The sequence below is a fragment of the Tripterygium wilfordii genome, chromosome 21, assembly GCF_013401445.1.
Source record: "Tripterygium wilfordii isolate XIE 37 chromosome 21, ASM1340144v1, whole genome shotgun sequence".
In the NCBI taxonomy this organism is placed as follows: domain Eukaryota; kingdom Viridiplantae; phylum Streptophyta; class Magnoliopsida; order Celastrales; family Celastraceae; genus Tripterygium; species Tripterygium wilfordii.
The window spans coordinates 8,064,340-8,086,255 of NC_052252.1; the positions used below are offsets into that span (position 1 = coordinate 8,064,340).

The 21,916-nt window shown below is 36.0% G+C and overlaps 2 protein-coding genes across 6 annotated transcripts; one reads left to right on the forward strand and one right to left on the reverse strand.

Moving 5' to 3' along the window:
• Positions 1-596: 596 nt before the first annotated feature.
• Positions 597-3,218, reverse strand: LOC119989807 (L10-interacting MYB domain-containing protein-like). Of its 2 annotated transcripts, none has more exons than XM_038835513.1 (3): positions 3,068-3,218; positions 1,433-1,771; positions 597-1,319 (listed from the first exon to the last, which is right to left on the reverse strand). In XM_038835513.1, exons 2-3 carry the CDS (start codon positions 1,757-1,759, stop codon positions 762-764), a joined length of 885 nt encoding a protein of 294 aa, XP_038691441.1. In that variant the 5' UTR covers positions 1,760-1,771; positions 3,068-3,218; the 3' UTR covers positions 597-761. The 2 variants fall into 2 exon arrangements, with proteins under 2 accessions (XP_038691441.1, XP_038691440.1); XM_038835512.1 differs by lacking the exon at positions 3,068-3,218 and adding an exon at positions 2,761-3,060.
• Positions 3,219-9,646: 6,428 nt separating this feature from the next.
• LOC119989803 (ion channel CASTOR-like) lies at positions 9,647-20,011 on the forward strand. Of its 4 annotated transcripts, none has more exons than XM_038835504.1 (12): positions 9,647-10,109; positions 10,187-10,258; positions 11,472-12,080; positions 12,923-13,105; positions 13,949-14,008; positions 14,096-14,299; positions 14,482-14,730; positions 15,667-15,765; positions 16,013-16,207; positions 16,585-16,677; positions 18,447-18,713; positions 19,322-20,011. In XM_038835504.1, the coding sequence occupies exons 1-12, from the start codon at positions 9,711-9,713 to the stop codon at positions 19,535-19,537; spliced, it is 2,646 nt and encodes an 881-aa protein (XP_038691432.1). In that variant the 5' UTR covers positions 9,647-9,710; the 3' UTR covers positions 19,538-20,011. The 4 variants fall into 4 exon arrangements, with proteins under 4 accessions (XP_038691432.1, XP_038691431.1, XP_038691434.1 ...); XM_038835503.1 differs by lacking the exon at positions 15,667-15,765 and adding an exon at positions 15,512-15,610 and having other exon boundaries at positions 19,322-19,694; XM_038835506.1 differs by having other exon boundaries at positions 11,472-12,032; positions 19,322-19,694.
• The last annotated feature ends 1,905 nt before the right edge of the window (positions 20,012-21,916 follow it).

Below are 21,916 nucleotides of genomic sequence, written 5' to 3' on the forward strand. Positions count from 1 at the left end.
GAGTCACTTGAGTCCATGTGGTCCTCCATGAAATTGAAAAAGAATTTGGTTGGAAAACTTTCACAAAGTGTAATGGTTGTTATTGAAGCTCCAGACCGAAGTTATATGTATGCAAAAATAATGCATGAGTCACATGGATTTCATTGTCCCACTATAACATTTCTTAGCTATCATCATTCACTATATGTATTCTATATATATTTTTGTTTCTTTTACTACTTACAGTTGCTAAGGGGTCAAATTTGTAATGATATTTTATACCTCATTCACATGGTAATAGGTGAGCATTCCTTGCGGATGGACCCCGTACTACCAACCAAATTTCCATGCGCAATCAACAACATGACTGACTACTTTTAGTGAGCTTGAAGTCACATTGGTGTTAAAATTTGCAAGAGTTATTGACCTTGGTTAGTCCTTTTTCTATTGTCTTTCTGTATAAGCAGGTGCTAATACTGCATAGCTAATAGCTAATAGCCAATCGCCAGCATAGCTACCAACCAAATTTCCATGCGCAATCAACAAGGCTATTGTATACATATAGTGCCAATCCACATAACATGGCATGCTTCTTATATAAAGTAAATACATAGCCATTCTTCATAAAACATACAATAAAATAGAATATTAAACTAATGCATAACAGTGCAGCCAAACACATTGGCATGGCAGTCAAGATAAATGATTCAAACATCAAACTTTATCAAAGTTGGAGAACCAACAGCATAACAGACCCCATAGCACATCCAAACATCCCTTTGCTACAGGCTCATAAGCCAAGCTTCCCTGAGCTCATCCGACATCTCCATGAACATCTTCCTCCACTCTGGACTAATAAACATCGACATGGCCTTCACACGGTACTCAACTGGGAATTGTATGCCATTGAGAATCCGCATACAAACAGCTAAGGAGTCATCAACATGTGCACTAGTAGCATCACAACTAGAAGTCTTCAACCTCTCCGCCTTTGCATTTTGGACATTGACGAATGCGTGGAGTGCCTCACTAACGGCACTCATCTTCGATTCCTTCTTCGACCCTCTGGTGGGCAACGGGGCCAATCTTTTACCACTGCGAGTCTTGGGTTCCAATATTCCAGCATCGATGTGGTCTTCATCATCCTCAACATCCACATTAATGTGCACCCCTGTTTGCCTAAATTGAGCATCCAACTCCTTCTCATCATCAGTGTTCGGAGGACTCACGGTCGAAGCATGATGTAGAACACCAGTGGCCGTTCCTGTGTTAAAAAGTATGCCAAGGTTGACATAATTTTCACACCTTTTTTTCTTGAATTGGCCAGCAATTGGATTTTTCTGCATTTTGAAAGCAGAACAATCATATGTCATAATTTTGACAATGCAATATGATGTTTTTGTGAAGTTACTGAACATACATTAGACATATGATAACATGAAATTATTATTACCTTCAAATAATTTTCCCACACTTCTTCATCAGCAGTGACAGTATTAGTAGCTGCATCCCAGCCAAACCCAGTATGGTTGAGTAGATCAGAAAAAGCACGGTGCTTCATCCTAAGCCGATGAAATTTAGCCTTAATTTGTTTCATTTGATAATTCCTTGCAGTCTTGGTATTCATCTCCACCAATATTGAGCTCCAAATCTTGTTATGGAATACCCCACTCTTCATGTTCCCCCGACTTACTTGTTCAACCATAATATCTACAAATAACTTCTCCGTGACAGGGCTCCACAAAGAATTTTCGTCAACAATTTCTTGCGGGGTATCCATATAAAGTAGGTGCTATCAATATAAGTAAATAACACTTCAATATCATTAAATAACTAAATACATATTGCCAAAAACAGCGAAAGTTGCATGCACAATAGAAATGCATGCACAATAGTTGGCACCTATAGCGATATCCTTCCCTTGGGGACATCCCATGAAATTTAGCCAAAACTGTTGTGCTACAAAGAAATTTGCGCTAAAGAAGCCAGTAAAAATAAGCCACCAACCAAACACAACCCATAAAGCCCCAATTAAACAAACACCAGAAGCAATTTCCAAGTTACGACAAAAAGCTTGAAAAATAAGATTAGAACAGAAAACACACACCGCCAACTATCCTCAACTTGTTTTAGCTAAAGGCTCTCTACTCACTGAATCATTAAGGAAACCAACCTATCAAATGTGAGACGAGAATAAAACATTTGAACCTGCATACCATAAGTGCAGAACAAAACACAAGTATACCATCTTCAACAAACTGCAAAATCAGACCCCCTAAATCACCAAAGCAACCAGAGTAGACACCACAAGAACTAAACCAAAAACCCATCTCATGAAGCATGCAATAATCAACCAATTGAGCAAAGTGAGCACTTGACCAGGTAGGCAAGTTAGTATGCCAACGTAAAACAAACAATGAAACAAGGAACATACAAAAAGTGAAATGAGAATCCAGACCTATTGAAAGCAACAAATATGAAGGTCTACCAGAAAACCATTAAGTCACAATTCTCAATATCTTAGCAAGCTGGCAATAACATTCAACATTCATGAGATGATTAAAATGTTGATAAAAACATAAAATACCCCCAAAACTCTTACAGAATGTCAAACTGCATAGCAAAGTATACCATCTTGGAAAAGCTGCAACAATGTACTGCCTACAAAAAGTCAAGGCTACGGAGAAGCTAACACGAACCAAGGTACCAAACCAATACTCATTCATAGCAAGCTAGTAGTTGACGGAAAACTACATTCAAGATATTAGAAAAATTAGGTACCATGTAAACCTGCAAGATCAAATCGGCTTACAGCCAGCCTGCTGCCTTTAACAGAAATCAACCCCCTAGAGAGATGCGCATCAAACTAAATTTCACCTTGTGACCTAAGTGTGAAGCAGCTAAAGTAAAAGGTTATGAAATCATTTACAAACCAGCATGAAGTCGAACCAGAGTCCATGAACACAGAGAAGCACAGCGTACAGAGTTTATGTATTACAGATGTTGGGTACACAACAGTATCTCGATATGGGCACAGAGACGCAGACGAATGGTAATCGAGTTGGAGAGAGTTCAAGAAATTGCATACCTGGATCTTCCAAGGGGAGAGGTAGAAGAGAAGAGGAGCTGCGGCTAGGGTTATGAGCGATGTCGACAGGTGCACTTACGGAAAACTATTCTCGTCATATTCGAAAACAGTTTCGCGTGTTTTACTTAAAAACAGGCGAAAACGACTAAAAGGTGTTTTCGTTTTTTGGTTTTTAAAAACAACAAATCAGAAACTCTTTTTAAAATTGTTTAATAAAAACTACAACCAAATAAATTTTTACCTCATTAATTGTTTTCGAAAACTGAAAATCATTTTGGAAACTCTAATCATTTTAGAGTGGAGGGGATGAGTTAGGTTTAGGGTTTTTATGTTGTTTTGTATTTTGTTTTTATTTTATTTCCAAATACGATATTCCACATATGATACCACATATGTTTTTTTGTTTTGAATCTATCCATGTAGGATGCCACATGTGATCTTCCCATCATTGAAATTATTCAAGGGACAACCCTGGTACTTTCCTATAGTTTGGAGTGAGATAAAAAAAAAGCCTAGGGACGAAAATGAAACCACACCTATAGTTGAGGGACAAAAAAGATATGTTTTGCATTTCCAAAATGATACTCAGTCTTCACCTATAATTTTGTAAACGGGTGGTTAAATACGTCGTTATTTTTGTTAAATACATCACAACACCAATTTAGAATGTATTTGTTTTTTATAAATACACTACCCCAAATTTATTACTACACTCTTAATGTATTTTGGTTAAAGTACACCCACATGTTAAATACAACACCATACTTTTTTATTGGTAAAACTTTTTTTAACCCAACTAACCTTTTTCAACTTCTACTTTAGAGTATACAGTCTAAGTTAAAGAATGCAACTTCTTGTTCTCTACCAAATTAGCAATGCACAAAAGACAAATTGAGACTAACATCAGTGATGTACAAAGAATATCATATCCTCTAAACTACAGTGTTCTCACCTTAACTTTTGAGACAAAGATTCACATTTTTCTATATGTGTACTATATTCTAACAACGATGGTGAGGGCTAATGAGGTGAGAAAAAAGTCACCATCAATGATAGGAATGAAATGTGAAGGCCTTTTTCTTTTATTGTAGTCAATTATTTGATTTATTATCATAATTAGATTTTTTAAATGTGTTCTCTCAAATTCAATAGGAGACTTAAAGTCCCATATTAAATAGGACAGAAAATAAATATCACCTAATAATAAAGAACACATTAATGGGTTGTTAATATGAGCTCGGATATGAATCTAACCCACGGGCGCAAGGGAGTAAAGAGATAGAGATACCCTTGCCTCAGTGTACTATGGTCGGGTTTTCCATTTGAAATTTCATTGTAATTTTTGACATTATTGTACACTCTATACTAATACTTATTCTACTTATTTTTATTAAAATATAAATAAAATTGGTCTTTAGTATGATTAAGGACACTTGCAATGGTGCAAGTGCTAATGTCCCCAACAAAATTAATCTTAGGTCCCACCTCTATTACACAAAAAGTCAAGTCAAACACATATTCTAATACAATCACATCAGCAAAACACATCTTCCAATACAGTCACATTAGCAAAACATAAATTTATATACACTTTCTCTTCCCACCTAACATGGAGACCAACAACATTCCATTACTCCATATTATCCACAACAAAACTACACCAAAACACAAAATACCAATATATCCACATAAGAAAAACATTTCTCCCAATACAGCCACATAAGCAAAACCCGTTTCACAATATAGTCACATTAGCAAAAGACAACATCTTTGTTGGCCCAATAACACTTTACCATTGCAAGTGCCCTTACAACAAGTTTTTAACGAGATTTTGTTACTTTTGAGTCGGTTTGAGATAAGAGTTCAACTTTGATAATTATACTTCATAACTCTTTTGATAATACCAAAAATACCCCTCCAATGAGATGTTCACATGTGTCACCGTATAGATTGAAGAAGAGGAGATCGAGTTGGGGAACATCTTGGCCGACCCATATGTCATCTCGGCTTGTACTCCTCAGTATGGCTTAACATTTATAACCTTAGGAACCCCCAGGTGATCAAAACACCTTAGAGGTACTGAGGAGCACTCATGACCAAACAAGGAAATCTACAAGAGTTCTTAAGGGATTCACCCTTAGAAATCTTGCCCGCAATCAAGGGTAATCAATAATTCAAAATTCATTTAAAAAGAGACCTCCAATTAGGTAAATCTTTCTCACATTTTCACTACTCACTACTAGGTAAAGAGAGAACTCCAAACAACGAGCAATCTCAATAGCCTTATTGCCTAACGAGCTTACTTGAGCATTGGATCGTCCTCTTGAGATACATCTCGGGGATCCCAAAGCTCACGCTCTCTACATGTGTAGATACAGAACATCAACTTCTTGATCATTGGTCGGATCAACTGATATGCTTGCAAAATCGAGTTCTCGAGGATTCGGTTTGATTTTGCACATCATCACTCTTATTTAATGTTAGTAAATACGAAAAGAAAATGGGAGATTAGTGCTAGTTTAGGTAAACCTTTGGAGTACCCAATAATAATGAAATTTGAAATAAAAAATTAATGCATTGATTCTTTATCTTGTGATGATATGTCTTCTAGGTCATCTTTTATGCTTTCTACTCTCTTCAATACAAATTCTCTCGATTCTCCTTACCGACGCACTACTTCTCCATATTGTACATGTCCATCCCATCTTAAATGTTTTTCTTCTAACTTATCTTCAATTAATGGTTCTCTAACCTTAGATTTAATGAACTCATTTCTTATTCTATCTTTCTCATGTGGCCACATATCCAAAGAAACATTCACATTTTTGTTATATGTATTTTTTTGGATATATTGTCTCTTGATAGCCCAACACTCAAAACCATATATTATTGAGTGTCTTATAACTGATATCTGTGCTTGATCACTCATCATTTTTGATAGGTTCATTCAATGTCTAACCCTTCACATCTCTTATAAAGTAAATAGAAGGGTGTATAACATGTTGTATTATCTCAATAAATTGCATCTACCCCCACTATGCCACATTTATCCAAATAGTCAAACATCCTCGGACTGAAAAAGTAAGGCTTTCAAAAAAAAGCAGAGAAAACTGAATCAGCCGAATGGATAGTTCAAAATTTTTTTCTTGTTGGGATTTGCTAGTTGAATAATGTATGAACTTTCCTGCAATATTTCTTCCTTATTTTCCTCCAAGATTGCTTCCTTATTTTCTTCCAATCTTTCTTCCTGGATCTAGCAACAACATATCTCCTTCTTTTGGATAATCATCGAATATTGAGACAGATAATTTATCTATTCCCATATCAATATAATTAATGTTCAAGTCTTCCTCTTTTTTGATGGGTATATCGACAATTTTAGCGTCGGTGCTTATCTCATCTTTTCTCGATGAAGTGTAATCTTGAAAATCCGATGATGATCGAGAATCACTGGCATGGGAATGATGAGGGGTTTTACCATGGGTACTCCTACGTCGATGTCGTCCCTTCAAGTTTGTAGTGATCACCTCTTCCAAGTGAGCTAACTATTATTTAATGTCTCGAAGACTGTCTCAAATATTGGTTTGAACTGCCAGACGTAAAGCCTATAGGTTAGTCTCCAATGAATCGATTCGTTCCTCATCGGTTGCCATTCAAAGGAGCCTCTCAATGAAAGCACCAATGATGAAAACCTTGATCTTAAAGGAATTAAGAAGGTTGGATTGAGAGAAATCTCTCGATTTTGAGACCAAGTATCGATTTTTGTTTAATTTATTTGATTGCTCCAAATAAGTACAACTCTACCGGCTTATATAGCCAAAGCAAACAACCAAGAACCTACTCAAACTAGAAGACCAAAACTATATAGAAAACTAATTTATAGCTTAACAGAAACACAACTCCTAAGCTAGTCTAATTAAAAGCAAATACCAATAAAAATATAAATACTAAACAAATACTAATTGGAAGTAAATATTAATAATATAGGAAACTAAACTAACCTGGACTTGTCTTTCCTTGGTTCTCATCACTTGCTATTAGCACTATATAGTTGTGATTTGTAACAACTCATGATAATCAACCAATAGTGCTCGTACTTGAAGTATTGCTTGTATGTTTTCAAGAATAGTGATCTTGCGGACTGCTCCCAAAAAACTAAGAACAAGTATTGGTTGCCTAAGTAAACAATAGTTATATATTGATTAATGCATAGTGATGTGTTTTTAATATACTGTAATGCAATGCAGTATAATGCACTAGAAACCATATACCATAAACAAGTTGAAGAGAGAAAGAAATGAAGGAAGAACAAGGTACACAATCAAATTCAATAGGGAAGAAGCAAACAAAGAAACCTTTGTCCAGGAATTTGTTGGCTATGATTTTCCAATTTTATTCCTCAAACCACTTTCATCCAACAATTCTTTCATCTTAGTATCAATTATTAAAAATAAGACAAAAAGACAATGACACCATCCATCTAGTATTAGAATTGTTAAAAACATGGTAAAAACTTATTACCATAGCATTGTTGTGAAATACCCTATATTACATATTTCTATTAATTATGTTGTAGATCTTGCAGCATGTATTAAACCATAATTTCATATGGTGGTTGATTAGGTGAGACTTAAGTGAAGTTTACAAGTATAAATACATGTGTAATGGAATGAATAAAAACACACCAAAGTGAAAAAGAAAAGCATTCTCTCTAAATATCTCCTATTTCTTTTTTGTATTTCCATATTGCATTAGTAGTATTTGCTTTCTATATCATTATAGTAAGTGATATTACTAGTGAATTACAACAAGAATTACCTTATTGTACTTGTCCAAATTAGTTTTTTTAAAGAGAAGTGGCATCCTCACCCCCTTTCTAGTAATCCCACCCCCAATAATTGGTTAAAATTTTTGTATATTATTTTATGTTTGATTTGATATTTAATTTTTTTGATTTACGTGCTATTTGACATTAGATTCATATTCACATAATTGGTTTTTCCACCCCCAACAATTAAATAAAATAACTTATTATATCATAACAAAGTAGATTGATGGGTACATTTAATGTATGCTGCAAGTTGTTCATTGTATGGAGTGGTAATAGTAGTAATAATTACTTATTATCATAAATAACTAGTTATTAGTGGTAATAACTACTTAGACTATGTAGATTAGTGGTAGTAAGAAGTTATTACCTATTGTGGTGCTCTAGCACTACATTTTTGGATAAAGTGCAATTTGAAGTGTTGAATATAGCACCCACATAGATATGCATACCATCTAGAGAAATAAAAACAGGTTCAATACAAACACGATGAAAAGCCGAAAAAAAAAGGGAAGAAAAAGGAAAAAAAAATATATTTGTTAAGCCCCACAATACAAAAAAATGACTAAATGACATGTCACAAAACAAAAATATTTGTTAAGTCCTATAATACAAAAAATATGATGTGGGATATACACACATTTGCATATCAAGTAAGGTACAATTGCATTTTAAACATGATGAGGGTGAGAAAATCAATTATGTGAATATAAATCTAATGTCAAATCGCACGCAAATCAAATGAACTAAATATCAAATCAAACATAAAATAATATAAACTAATTATTGGGGGGTGAGATTACTAGAAGAGGGTGAGGATACCACTTCTTTTTTTTAAAATGAAACATGCTTGGTTTTCTAGCTTTAGTGATACCCAAGTATGAAAACTTTATACAGGCATACACCTTCACTTTCCAAAATTTGAACATTTGAAACAAGTGTTATACTTAATTAGACTAAACCAAGAAACTAAATGACAGAAAGCTCAACCTAAACTAATATTTGCATTTATGAACTCGTGTTTTTTCTTTTCATTACTTGTTTGCCCGTTTGAAATTTCTTTGATCGATTTTATACAATCTTTTAGAGCTGCATTGCTCGGGTTCATGTGAGTTCAGTTTTAATTTGAGTTTATTAGCTTGTGTTTGTTCTATTATTAGAAAAGTTGAGGTGCAAACTCTTTTTTTGTCTTTTGTGTAAGTCAAGATTTTATTAAACAAAAGAAGAAGAATTTAGGGGGATTACTGAAAAATTCAAACATTTTGCATTTCTAAAACATTAACATGAATGCGATTGGTCCACTGAATCAATGCGATCCATTTTGCAAGATCATTAGCGAGACTGTTACCTGATCTATGAATTTTCACGACTTGTCAGCCATCACATGATGAAAAATCATGTCTAATGCTTTGGTTTATAGGCTCTATTCACCACAATTGGACTAGGATCAGGTCATTTTTTGAGGCAATCACTATTTGTGAATCATCTTCAACCATAATGTTTGACGTATTTTTTTTCCTTGCCATGTTGAGGTGCAAAATTGATTGTGTTTTATTTGTACAAAAATTCTTAAATTGAACAAAAGCTTAAGAATTGATTTTAAAACCCTATTATATCATAATTAAGGTCAATTCCACCAAGTAATCATAGAGGCAAGTGGTTGATTATTCTAATGACAAAACTAATCATTCCAAAGAATTAAAAAATTTAAATCCAAGTTACAAATACAAAGTTTGCCAAGCATATGACAAATCCTCCCAAAATTCAAATTCAAAAGAAATAGAAAATGCCCTTAAGATTGACTTAATTCCGACCATGTCCCTTGACTCAGAGTCCTCTCCTCCATCCTCCAGCAGAGACTGGTTCTTCCCTTCTCCATCCTTCATCCAGTCCCCTCATCAACCGCCGAAAACCCCAAAATACCCTCGAAGATTTTCCACGAACCCCAGAAGCTTTCGCTACAACACTTCTGAGTCGGGGCCTCACAAAACGCCGCCATTTCGAGGCGTTTCACCTTCGGATTCCGCTCGTTTTAGGGACCCCAGGTATGCCGGTCTCCGACGAAGAGTCGAAATCCCTCGCCGGGCCGATAATTCGCCTACAATTAAGGATGCAGACTCCATTTCGAGCCAGAAAACATCGTCACAGGAGAAGATTCCCGGGTTTTCTTGGCAGCGGGTCAAGGTCCGGTGGCAGATGGCATTTGCAGTCGCGGTTTGTTTCTCTCTCTTAATCTCCGTCCCTCTCTTCCTGTGAAAATATTTGACATAATTTGGTAGTGTCTTTGGCAGACATTGATCACTGTTATGTCGTCGTTGGTGCACAAAAATTTCTCTTTACACAACCAAGTGATGGAATTGCAGGTGAATTTCATATGGAATCCTAATTTCTTATATATTTCTGATACTTACAATAATATTGATTCCCATTAAAGGCACCAACTTGTATGTTCATATATCCTATAACTTTCTCAGACTCAGCAACTTTACTGATAAAGTTTTGACTGGTCTATGCATGTGTTTGACATGGCACACTTATGGGTTATAATAGTCCATGTTCTGTTTACTTGTGCTTTTGTTTCTGGTTTTTGGTAGTCATGGTTTAGACTTTAGGCATTGTTGTGTCAGCTTTGTTCGATTTGGGAATCAAGGAAGCTACATTATTTGTTATGGTGCAATAATTTGATACTTTAATGTCAATATAAGTAAAAAATTGTTTTACTTACCCTGTCATGTGGTGAAAAGGGTTTTGTAAGTCTTGTGCATCATTTCGTTTTCGTTAGTCTTTTTTCTCGATAACTCATGGGGTTATAGTCTTAATTAATTGTGGGAGGGGGAAACAAACCTTGCAACTACCAATTTTGGATGGTTATTATACATTTAATGCTGATCAACTGAGATTTCTGATGCCAAACTCCTTGGAACTTTTGAACTTTTTGAATTCAATATGATGTCTTAGAACAAGCTCAATTATGCTGTTACCTGTCTACCAGATATGAGCTGATATTTTTAAACTCAGGAATATTTTGGACTACTAGTAATTTCACTTTTGTATTATGCTTCGTTTGATTCAAACACTCCTGGTATTCAAAGAAAAAGAACCAGCATAATCTCAAGGGATTAATTGTAAAGTGCGACAAAAAATAGGCACTCATGGGAATCATCTCATTAATCTAGATGGCACTTTGTTACGTCCTTGAATTAGTACCTCTTACCGGCTTTTGGATCTTCCATTCCACAAGGGTCAGTACCTGTGTTCATTAAAATTAGCAAATGTTATCCAGTTCCTCACCCCTGTCCCCTTTTTCTTGGATGAGGCTGAGGTGGGGTGATCCATTGATGTTATAGTCCAATGACATGAATGAATTTTCAAACTCTAACTATACTGCATGGTTTGATGTTGTGCTTTGATTGCTATATTCAGTATGATTCCCTCACTGGATAATTAAATCATGTTGGTTAGAGCATTCCTATTGTTCCCTGTCCAATGTGTCTTCAATTTGTTAATATTTTTTTATTGTGGATCTGCCCATAACTATGTGAGGCCTTGCTGGAATTAACGCATTTCTGATTTCAGGACCATATTTTAGTGCTGAATTTCCAATTACGGGCTTGTGCTCTGTTGGATTCTGTAGATGTTATTGATTCAATGCGACATGAGAGTGATTACATTCCAAGCAAAGGCTTAAAAAACTTGGCTCTCATTGTCTCAGTTACACTTTTATCAGTTCCTCTTGTTATTTTTAAGTGCATGGATGTCGTTTCTAAGTCACGATCATCAGATAATATTTCAGAAGAAGTTTCCCTACACAAGCAGCTAGCATACCAGGTGGATGTGTTTTTATCTGTCAATCCATATGCAAAGCCATTGGCATTGCTGGTTGCAACACTGCTGGTAATTTTTCTCGGGGGATTGGCACTCTTTGGTGTAACAGATGATAGCTTAGCAGATTGCCTTTGGCTATCTTGGACATATGTGGCTGATTCTGGTAACCATGCTAATTCTGATGGTGTTGGTCCCCGGTTAGTCTCTGTTTCCATTAGCTTTGGAGGGATGCTTATATTTGCAATGATGCTCGGTCTTGTATCTGATGCCATTTCTGAGAAGTTTGACTCGTTGAGGAAAGGAAGAAGTGAGGTAGTTGAGCAAAACCACACTTTAATTCTTGGATGGAGTGATAAATTGGTAAACTTCTGAGTCAACAACTTATCCATGTGAAACTATTTTCATTGCTCTTTTATCTATCTTTTTTTTTGGGTATTTATTTAGACAATTTGAGTGCTACGTTTGTCATGTCCATAAATATTTGGGAAAATTTCTACCAAATATTTAGGATTTGTCAATTTAGGACAAGTCCAATGGAGCATCACTGTTTCTTTTGAGGATATAGGAATTAGGGTTTCAAACTGGAATTTAGGGAGAAACTAGGATCATAAAGCCTTGGGTTTCCTGGCAAATCTTGTTGGAACAGCGAAGACCGAAAAGGGAATGAAAAAAGCCTAAGCATCACACTTGGCGTTTCTCAGCATTATACCTCGGATATGGTTGCATCACAGTATCACACAAACCATGAAAAGCTGTTGTTGAAAGAAAAAACCATGAAAAGTTGTTGAAAAAACAGTCATCCTTTGTATTATTTCATTATTGGATCAAACATCTCATCCTTATTTATATAGGCTTGGATGAGTGAGCTCTCACTACTAAAACGCGATAAAAACCTCAACATCATAATAAACAAACATAAGATTGAACACAATTTCTTGATCATCTAAAATATGCTAAATCAAACCTTGGGCTTAGAAGCATCCTCATGCCTTTTGTAAATGGGTGGGCCACTTATTTCTGTTAGAAATTCTCTAGTGCTAGGAAATAGGGGACTTATGTAAAGATTCTGTCAAGGTTACATATAACAAAATGCATTCATAAAGAAAAATAATGGATGGTGAATACCATAACGTCTAGGAGCTTGTGGTAGCTTTTTGCAGTGTTTTCTTCCCCAATAACTAATTGTTATGCTGTGAACTCAGGGATCATTACTAAATCAGCTTGCCATAGCCAATGAGAGTTTGGGTGGAGGTATTGTTGTAGTGATGGCTGAACGAGACAAAGAAGAGATGGAAATGGACATTGCTAAAATGGAGTTTGATTTCAAAGGAACTTCTGTAATATGCAGAAGTGGGAGCCCTCTGATTTTGGTTGACCTGAAAAAGGTGACGAATTTTGCTTTATTGGTTCTTGTAGCCTCTCCTTTGACCCAATTGATTACAGGGCTTAATGGCATGGACATCATCATCATCATCAAAGCCTCGAATCTATAAGATGATTCATTGTTCATAAAGTTTGGCAGACCTTTACACTAGCAACCAACCACCACTACCCTCCTTGTTTATTTGGGTTTAATAACAAGGATGTAATCTAAGTTTTTGAAAAGTTTCAAACTCAAATATGACTTTGGAAAATGCTTGAGAAAAGAAAGTGCACAGGGGTTTCCCCAAAAAATAAATAATAGACATTTTGCTCAATTTACTTGGAGTTTATGTAATCATGTAACTTGATTTTTAAGATGTGGTACATATTGTTAGCCCTCTTCCTGTTTTATTCTTTCGTGATGGGGCGTTATGATTTGTTGCTTTGCCTTGTCACAGAATGAAGTTAACTTATGGAGGGGAAGTGGGAGAGTCGGGTTCAGTGGCGAAGCCACAATGTGGTCAAAATTTTTTTTGTACCCTTAATTATATTGTAATTTATATAAACGACCCCCTTGAATTTTCAATTTAGACCCCCCTTGTTGTAAAAAATCATGCTCACGGTTGAAACAATAAGACGTGACAAATATTACTTATCATACCTTATAAATTTTTTATTTTTAGTGTTGTCCGTCACTATGGCCCCTCTCATGTTAAGTCCTGGCTTCGCCCCTGGTCGGGTTGATATAGTTTTTCAAAAACTTTACTTGATTTCATGTTTCAGTTTTTCTAAGTTTGCTGTCAAATCTGTTGTTTATAGTTCATGTTGGTGCCTGTTTATTCTACTAACTCCCTTGTCTCTTTTAGGTATCAGTATCCAAGGCCCGTGCAATAATAGTCCTGGCTGATGATGGAAATGCTGACCAGGTCTATTTGACTGAAGATATTGATTAACTTCATCTTTGATATTGGATGAGCTTTAACCACTACTAACACATTCATGGTTTGATACAGAGTGATGCCCGAGCATTGAGAACCGTCTTGAGTCTAACAGGAGTAAAGGAAGGGCTAAGAGGGCATATTGTGGTAGAATTAAGTGATCTGGACAATGAGGTCCTGGTTAAACTTGTCGGAGGGGATCTTGTTGAAACTGTTGTAGCTCATGATGTGATTGGTCGTTTGATGATTCAATGTGCTCGCCAGCCAGGACTTGCCCAGGTTAATTTCCTTCTTCATGGTTTGAACTTAGAAACAACGATCAAGTGGCAACTACTTCTCTATATAAGCTTTAATATTAATTTCTTTGCAGATTTTGTAGAAGTTATTAGCTGCATAGCCATTTCATATTGTAAAGTTCCTACTCAAATACATCTCTGATAATTCTAAATCTGCCATGACAGATCTGGGAAGATATCCTTGGGTTTGAAAATTGCGAGTTCTATATCAAAAGATGGCAAAAGTTGGATGGCATGGTATTTGAGGATGTATTAATTAGCTTTCCTGATGCTATACCTTGTGGAGTCAAGGTTGCATCCTCTGGTGGCAACATCATCCTAAATCCTGAGGACACATATGTTCTGCAAGAAGGTGATGAGGTTCTTGTCATAGCTGAAGATGATGATACCTATTCTCCAGCGGCATTACCTATGGTGCTTTCATTTCCTTTAAAACAATAAAAATTCAAAATAAAATTAAATGCTTTTATTGCCTGTCTCTGTTTCTGTTGGTATGTGGTACTTAATAAATGAGTCTTTGTCAGGCTATTTCTTGCTGACTGATGGACTTGGTTGCTAGAAAAAAATAGTATATCTATATAAAGATAAAAAGGACTGGCTATTACTTGATTTAGTAGGGGCAGACATCAGAAATTTTATCATTATGTCAAAGATGATAGTCTTTGATTACCTCAGCTCTAGTAAACACCCTTTGCATTATAATAGATAGTACTATCGCCTTATGCTGGAGTGAGTGAGACTGTAGAATGAAGTTTTATTTGACTTGGTTAAATCAGGTGCCATCTCATTTGGAATTTCAAGTTTGTAAATCTTCTTTTCTTCTCCAAAACGATTTTATTTTAATAGGAACACACTGTATATGGGCTATCACAGCTATCACAGTGCAATTTCCTGTCCCTCTCTGTATCTCTCTGGGTCAGCCCTTTCGGTAAATTGGTGTGCTTGTTAAAATCACATTGTAGGGCCCTAGTATTTTTTCTTTTTTGCTACATGCGATAGTTGAATCGCATTGGTCATAACCCAATAGAGGGACACTGAAGAATGAAGAAAGTAAGTTGTTTAGGAACTTAGGACGTTGATTCTTGAAAAGAAAGACTATTCTATTCATATTAGGATGATGGATTCCCTGGAATTTCAATGACTGGGGCATACCTTAATCCAAACTTACATAAGTATAATCAATTTGATCATTCAGGTCAAAGAAGCAACATTCATACACATTACTCGACCTGCAAGAAAGCCTCAGAAGATTCTTCTTTGTGGATGGAGGAGGGACATTGATGATATGATTGCGGTAAGTGGTTTCTGTTGCAGCCCCTAATTTTTCTTTTCTTCAACTGAATGCTGCAGGTATGGAGAGGAAATCTACCCAAAGACTTTATTGTTCCAAACTCTTCAGAAAAGATACTTTTTTGTGGTTGGCGACGAGATATGGAAGATATGATTATGGTAATCACACAAGGAACTCACAATCATGCTCCCATTTTTCTCGGGGCATAGTGCACACACATGCGAATTGTTGGTAGAAGTGTCATACTTATTCTTCTACATTATTATCACTCATTTCATGAGGTGTATTGTATTCACAACTGACTCAATTGAGATTTATATTATTGCCAAAAAATTGAACTTTTAATCCTATAATTTTTTCATTTGGGCAACTGCAATACTGTTGTTTTCATTTGCGTCATTTTAGGTGTTGGATGCATTTCTAGCTACTGGTTCAGAGCTCTGGATGTTTAATGACGTTGCAGAAAAGGAGAGGAAAAGAAAGCTTATTGATGGTGGCCTTGACACTGACCGTTTGGAGAATATAACACTGGTTCATCGTGAGGGAAATGCTGTCATACGACGTCACTTAGAAAGCCTACCCTTGGAATCCTTTGATTCAGTGAGTAGCACTCTCCATGGTCTAATGGTGATAAACAATACTTATGTTGTAGGGTAGTACTAGCCAAGATCTCCTTACACTTTGATGGAGAAGGATGGTCTGTGCTGTATGAGGATGCTTGGGAAACACTAAGCCATACTCCTTCCCAATTGTAAAACAACCATTTGACTAGTGGGACTTCTGAAATTTAATTGCAGTAGATCGGGTGGTAAAATCATTAATAGGAATTTGTTTTTCCATTTTTGTCAGGGGAAATAAATTTCTGGTTGTCGGTGTTTTGGGGGTGTTATCTTTGATGGCATATACAATTGCTTTATTTCTGTATTTGTGATTAGTTATTAGGTTTATGGATTTAATGCTGCTTCCGGCTTTCACAGATCTTGATTCTTGCTGATGAGTCGGTGGAAGATTCAGCCGTTCAAGCTGACTCTAGATCTCTTGCAACATTATTGTTGATACGAGATATTCAGGTACTTTAGAATTTGATTTGCAAGCTTACTTTGTTATTCTCATATTTCTAACCTTCATTTGTGTTTAGTCTTTCTAAATGGAAAGGATTCAAGGAACACATGGACTATATCTGGGTCTAGGTCTGATTGGAATTTACATGATCAGACTATGGATCTGGATGTGTTGGACATTCAAAATAAAAAACAGTAAAAAACAGACTCTGGATCCTTGGTGAGTCGGCAACCTGATTATCTGATCTAGACCCAGCCATGTATAGCTCACTGTAATCCCAATTTCTTTGTCATCACCCTTCTTTTTAAGTATTACTAAACAAAAGAAATGAAAACTCAAAATATAAAATAACCATTTCATTAAACATTTGAAGAAACCGTAGGCACATTATGTGAACGATAAATCACCATTGCCTGATCTTGGTTTTGATGAAGATAGATCCTTGCTTCTTTTAAAAAGCAAAACAGAAGGCAGGTGATTGTTGGTGGAATGACCAAATAAGCCCGCACAAACTCTCACCGTAGCCAGTTAGCGGGATAGAAGAGAGAGAGAGTATGAGTCACCTAATCTACCTGGTTTTTAAATCCTTGGCCGTATGCCCCACAGCCCACTTCTATGGTTGTAAGTTAGATAAAGTTCTCTTGTTAAGTGTCCATTACTGACTTCCGGAAGCAAATTTATTTTTCAACCCAAAAGGCTTATTTTCACCTCTTTCCATTATTGGATCCCAAATATTCATTTCTTTTGACTTCGCCCCTAATGCCATGTTTGCCATACCAGATTGAGGGGGGAAGGGATTATGTGTTTACAATTCCATGTTTGACACTTGCAAATAGTCGGGTAATTGAGGAATTATTTAGTCTCTTGTGTTTACATATACCTAGAAAGGGTTTAATTACACCAGAAAGGGTGCTAATTGTAATTAAACCCCTAGGATTGGGATTCTGATCCAGCTGATTGCTTTAAAGGGACATAAATAGAAAAAAAGAAAAAGACGCATGGCCATATATACATATGCATACATGTTTTATGCATCTAGGTGTGTATATGTATCTGCCAATATATGTGTGTATAAATAATAAATGAAAGGTTTCTCATTATTAAAAATTAATAAAAAATTTATCCAGACACCAAACACAAGATAAGGGAAAAGCAACATATTCAAGACTTTGAATAACAGTGCACTTGACACTGAACTAATGTAATCTAAAGCTATTCATGGCACTCCAAGTTACTCCCATCCAATCTCTCAGTTCTGTTTGGCGTGCCAAACAAGGGCTAAAGAAAGACCTATCTATCAGATTGGAAGAGAACTTATACTTCAACCTTAAATACTTGCCAAACAGTTTGCTTCCACTCCCCATCTACTAAGGAATCAATTCATCCTTATGTAAATTAACTCTTGTGCAGTTATTTAGTATGTTCAAGTCCGTTTTGAATGTTATTTATTGTTCTTTTGCAATTAAGCCGAGATATTCATATTGTCGTCATTAAAACCCCAAACATTTTGTGCTCTTCTACACAAATCCACTGAAATTTGTTCACATAGTCTTTGGGAGTCATGTTCATAGGTTTTCACAAATTTTTAGATTGATTGTCCATCCACTTACAACAACTCTCTTTCTAGCAGAAGCTTGGGACTGCGAGCGAAATTGAAACTGAGAGATTAGATGCTTTTATTTCTCTCGTTTTATATATGGAGGATTAGAGCACATTGACTGCCATTGAAAAGGATTTATCATCCTAAACATAAATTATTATGTTTCTCTTTATGCAGGCTAAGCGTCTACCACTCCGAGAAGCCATGGTAACCCAAACTCGTAGAGGAGGCTTCTCACAGGGCTCCTGGATTGGAGAGATGCAGCAGGCTTCAGATAAATCAGTAATAATCAGTGAAATTCTTGACCCAAGGACTAAAAATCTATTGTCCATGTCAAAGATTAGTGATTATGTGTTGTCAAATGAGCTTGTCAGCATGGCTTTAGCGATGGTTGCGGAGGATAGACAGATAAATTATGTGTTGGAAGAGCTCTTTGCAGAAGAGGTACTCCTTCCCTTCTCTGAATTTTAATACTTTTCCGTTGTACTGAACTGAAGAAAATTCACCTCAATGCAAATTTGGCATGGCCTCCTACAGCTACATGGAATTTTTGTTTTCTTGTTACTCTCTTCTAGATGTTCACCTCCTGCACATGGGCCAAATGCCAACTTCTTCTGAGTACCTAACTCTAGCTAGTCATTAGCCCCATCTCAAAGAAGCTTTCAATCAATGTCTGGTGTAACAGTGTAATTGAGTGTTGTACTTTGTCGAGCCAACTTTACCTGGCGAAATGAGTAGGAAATAGGAATTCAGCTCCTTTCCATGATACACATAAGAAATTGCAGTAATTCAATGTTGTCTAAAAAAACTGAACTGCTTTTATGTGTGTGTATATATATATGTTATATATATGTATGCCATGCAATGGTGACTGGTGTAAGGGTTTGGCACCACAGGCACAGATTGGGAGGTTGACTTTAGTATTATCTGGTGCTGAATCATGCCATCAACTATTTTAATTGCCCAAGTTTCATTTCATTGGCGACTGTTTTAAGTTTGAAATTGTGATGTACCTTTTAATTACGTTAAGAGAAGTTTTTGGTTTTCATCAGGGCAATGGGTTGCAGATAAGGCAGGCAGATCTCTACCTTCGTGAAGGTGAGGAATTGAGCTTCTATGAGATCATGTTGCGTGCTAGACAGAGGCGAGAAATTGTTATTGGTACTCGTTTAGCTAATTCTGAGAGAGCAATCATTAATCCACCATCCAAAAGCGAGAGGAGGAGGTGGTCAGCGAAGGATGTTTTTGTAGTGATCGCAGAGGAGTGAGGCCTTTCTGTTTTATGTTTGTAGCATACGTAATCCACTTGGAAGGGTAGGACACTGATCAGTAAAGAAAACAAAGTCCTACTTTCTGAAAGCTACATTGATAAAACCACGACTGTGCATACTGCTTGCAGTTGAATGAACCGATGTCCCAATCTAATCTTATTTGTGATGGAAATCAATCTCAAGAACGTGATGGCTGGAAGAGATGAAAAGACAGAAGATTATCAGGCCCAGAACATTTGTGGATGTTCTAATAGAAAATTCAGTATGCATGTGCTAATTGTACATGCTCCTATAGATGGAGTTTGATAGTGACTTTTGTTGTTTTTTTACATTGGACGAGAACCGGCCAATTGGGCAGAAATACTGTGATTCAGAAACCAAAATTATCATTTTGTATCACAAATTTGATTGTATGTAATCGGAAGATACATAGTTTGATTAATTATAGTCATGCGTTGGAACTTGATCCAACTTCCCTGTTGTTAAGTGGGCATCCCGATTTTGAACATCTAAGGATGATGGTGAAATTGGCAATCCAATCCGATTTGTTTCTATTCTTCCAGCAGCCCATGAGAATGCTTCAGCTCCTAGTCTAATAGGAGCAAGCAACATCCTTCAAGTAAATTCGCACAATAGTAATAAGGGGTAAGTATGGAATAAGTCCCTATACTTTGGAAAAAATGGTTGATTAAATCTATGTACTTTGTTTTGGACTAAACAAGCCCTTGCACTTTCAAGGTTGAGCTAAGGAGTCATTTTCTATTATAACGGCGTGACAAAGTTGTAGAGTATAATTTTTTGTTTGTTCATTTTTGATGTGGCATTATGTGGATATCACCGATCAGATTGTGACACGTGACCATTTTTTTTAAAATAAAAACATGAGTGTCACCATATGTATTGCATACATAATATTGTAAGTGCATAAATGAGTCGAACAAGTCCTTTTACTCAACCATGAGAGCTGGCTTGGTTGACAATCGGCTGAAAGTGCATTCTTGAAAGTGTAGAGACTATTCTTGAAAGTGCAGGGGCTTATTTAGTCCAAAACAAAGTATAGGCTTAATCGACCCTTTTTCCAAAGTATAAGAGCTTATTTCATACTTACGGCGTCGGAGATTGATATATAGTGATCGTTCCCATGAAGATTTGTTAAAAACTGTTAAGTACCGATTGTTGCTATTCTAAATTCTATTTGAAGAATCGAAATTGAGAATCAACTAAAGCAAAATAATTAATAAGCTAAAAAATAATAGGGGTGTCCATTTGATTTTCAATTCGATTTTTAACCATAATTGAAATGTCCAAATTGATTCGGTTACGATATTTTAGAATCCATAACCAGACCATATATGTTTGGATAACGAAACTGAAATAATCATATTTTTCGGATCAGATCGGATCGATTTTCGATTTTGCAACTTGTAAATTGGATCATCCATGAAGTCAAAGGAAAGAAAACAAAAAAACCAAGCAAGACTGATATTGGCCAAAAACAAAACAAGTTAAAGTTAGATAACTGGCATTTTAAAGTAAAAATAAGAGAAAATAATGTGTATCCGTAAAACAATTGTTACATGCAGCCAAGATCTTGCCCATTCAATCGGTGCAATTTCTGCAACTTAATCACCTAATTATTGCCTAAAAATACAATGTATATCTGTTTCGCATTTGATCAATGTAATTACATAAGAGATCTAGCCAGAAAAAACAAAGTTATTGGGTGAAGTAGTCATCCAAAATCTAAAAACTAAAAATAATGTATTTCCAAAAACTGAATAGAGTCATTAAGTCGCCAACCAAACAGAGTCCGTAAGTAATTATATACATTTCCAAAAACTAAACACAAAAGTCAATTCCAATAAACATTGACCAAGCTAAGTAGCCATCCAAAATCTCATTATGTTGCTATCCATAGCCACAAGATGAAGCACTATCCCAACCCCCCCTACTTTCAACCCCCTACCTTCTTTAGACTACTTTAATGACTTTTTCCAATCTCATCCGTTGAATGACTTTTCAATGGTTTGAAATTGTAAAAAAACATCACCTTTTGCTTAGTGGTCCTTGCATCGTAAAACTCGTCAGCCCCTTTTTTTGACCGTTCATGTATTCAATCCACCACTCTCTCATGGACTCCAACTCAATATATATTCTCTGTATAGGACAGAGAATATATTCTCTGACTATACATGTGTACATATATGGCTATAAATTGAGAAGAGTTTTGCATAGCGTTCGCATGTTTGCATAGCGTTCGCATACTTGTGCAGCTGCATGGGCGACTCCGTATGCGGAACGATTAGATGCGTACATACACTCATATGGATTCATCAAATCTTCATCTGAAGCTTTTATTCATGTACTTGAATAAAT

Coding starts and splice junctions, on each gene's coding strand:
- LOC119989807 (XM_038835512.1), bottom strand. Junction 1,320..1,432: donor TGTGGGAAAATTATTTGAAG/GTAATAATAATT, acceptor TTCAAAATGCAG/AAAAATCCAATTGCTGGCCA.
- LOC119989803 (XM_038835504.1), top strand. CDS start 9,711: ATGTCCCTTGACTCAGAGTCCTCTCCTCCATCCTCCAGCAGAGACTGG. Junction 14,300..14,481: donor GCCAGCCAGGACTTGCCCAG/GTTAATTTCCTT, acceptor CTGCCATGACAG/ATCTGGGAAGATATCCTTGG. Junction 18,714..19,321: donor AAGAGCTCTTTGCAGAAGAG/GTACTCCTTCCC, acceptor GGTTTTCATCAG/GGCAATGGGTTGCAGATAAG.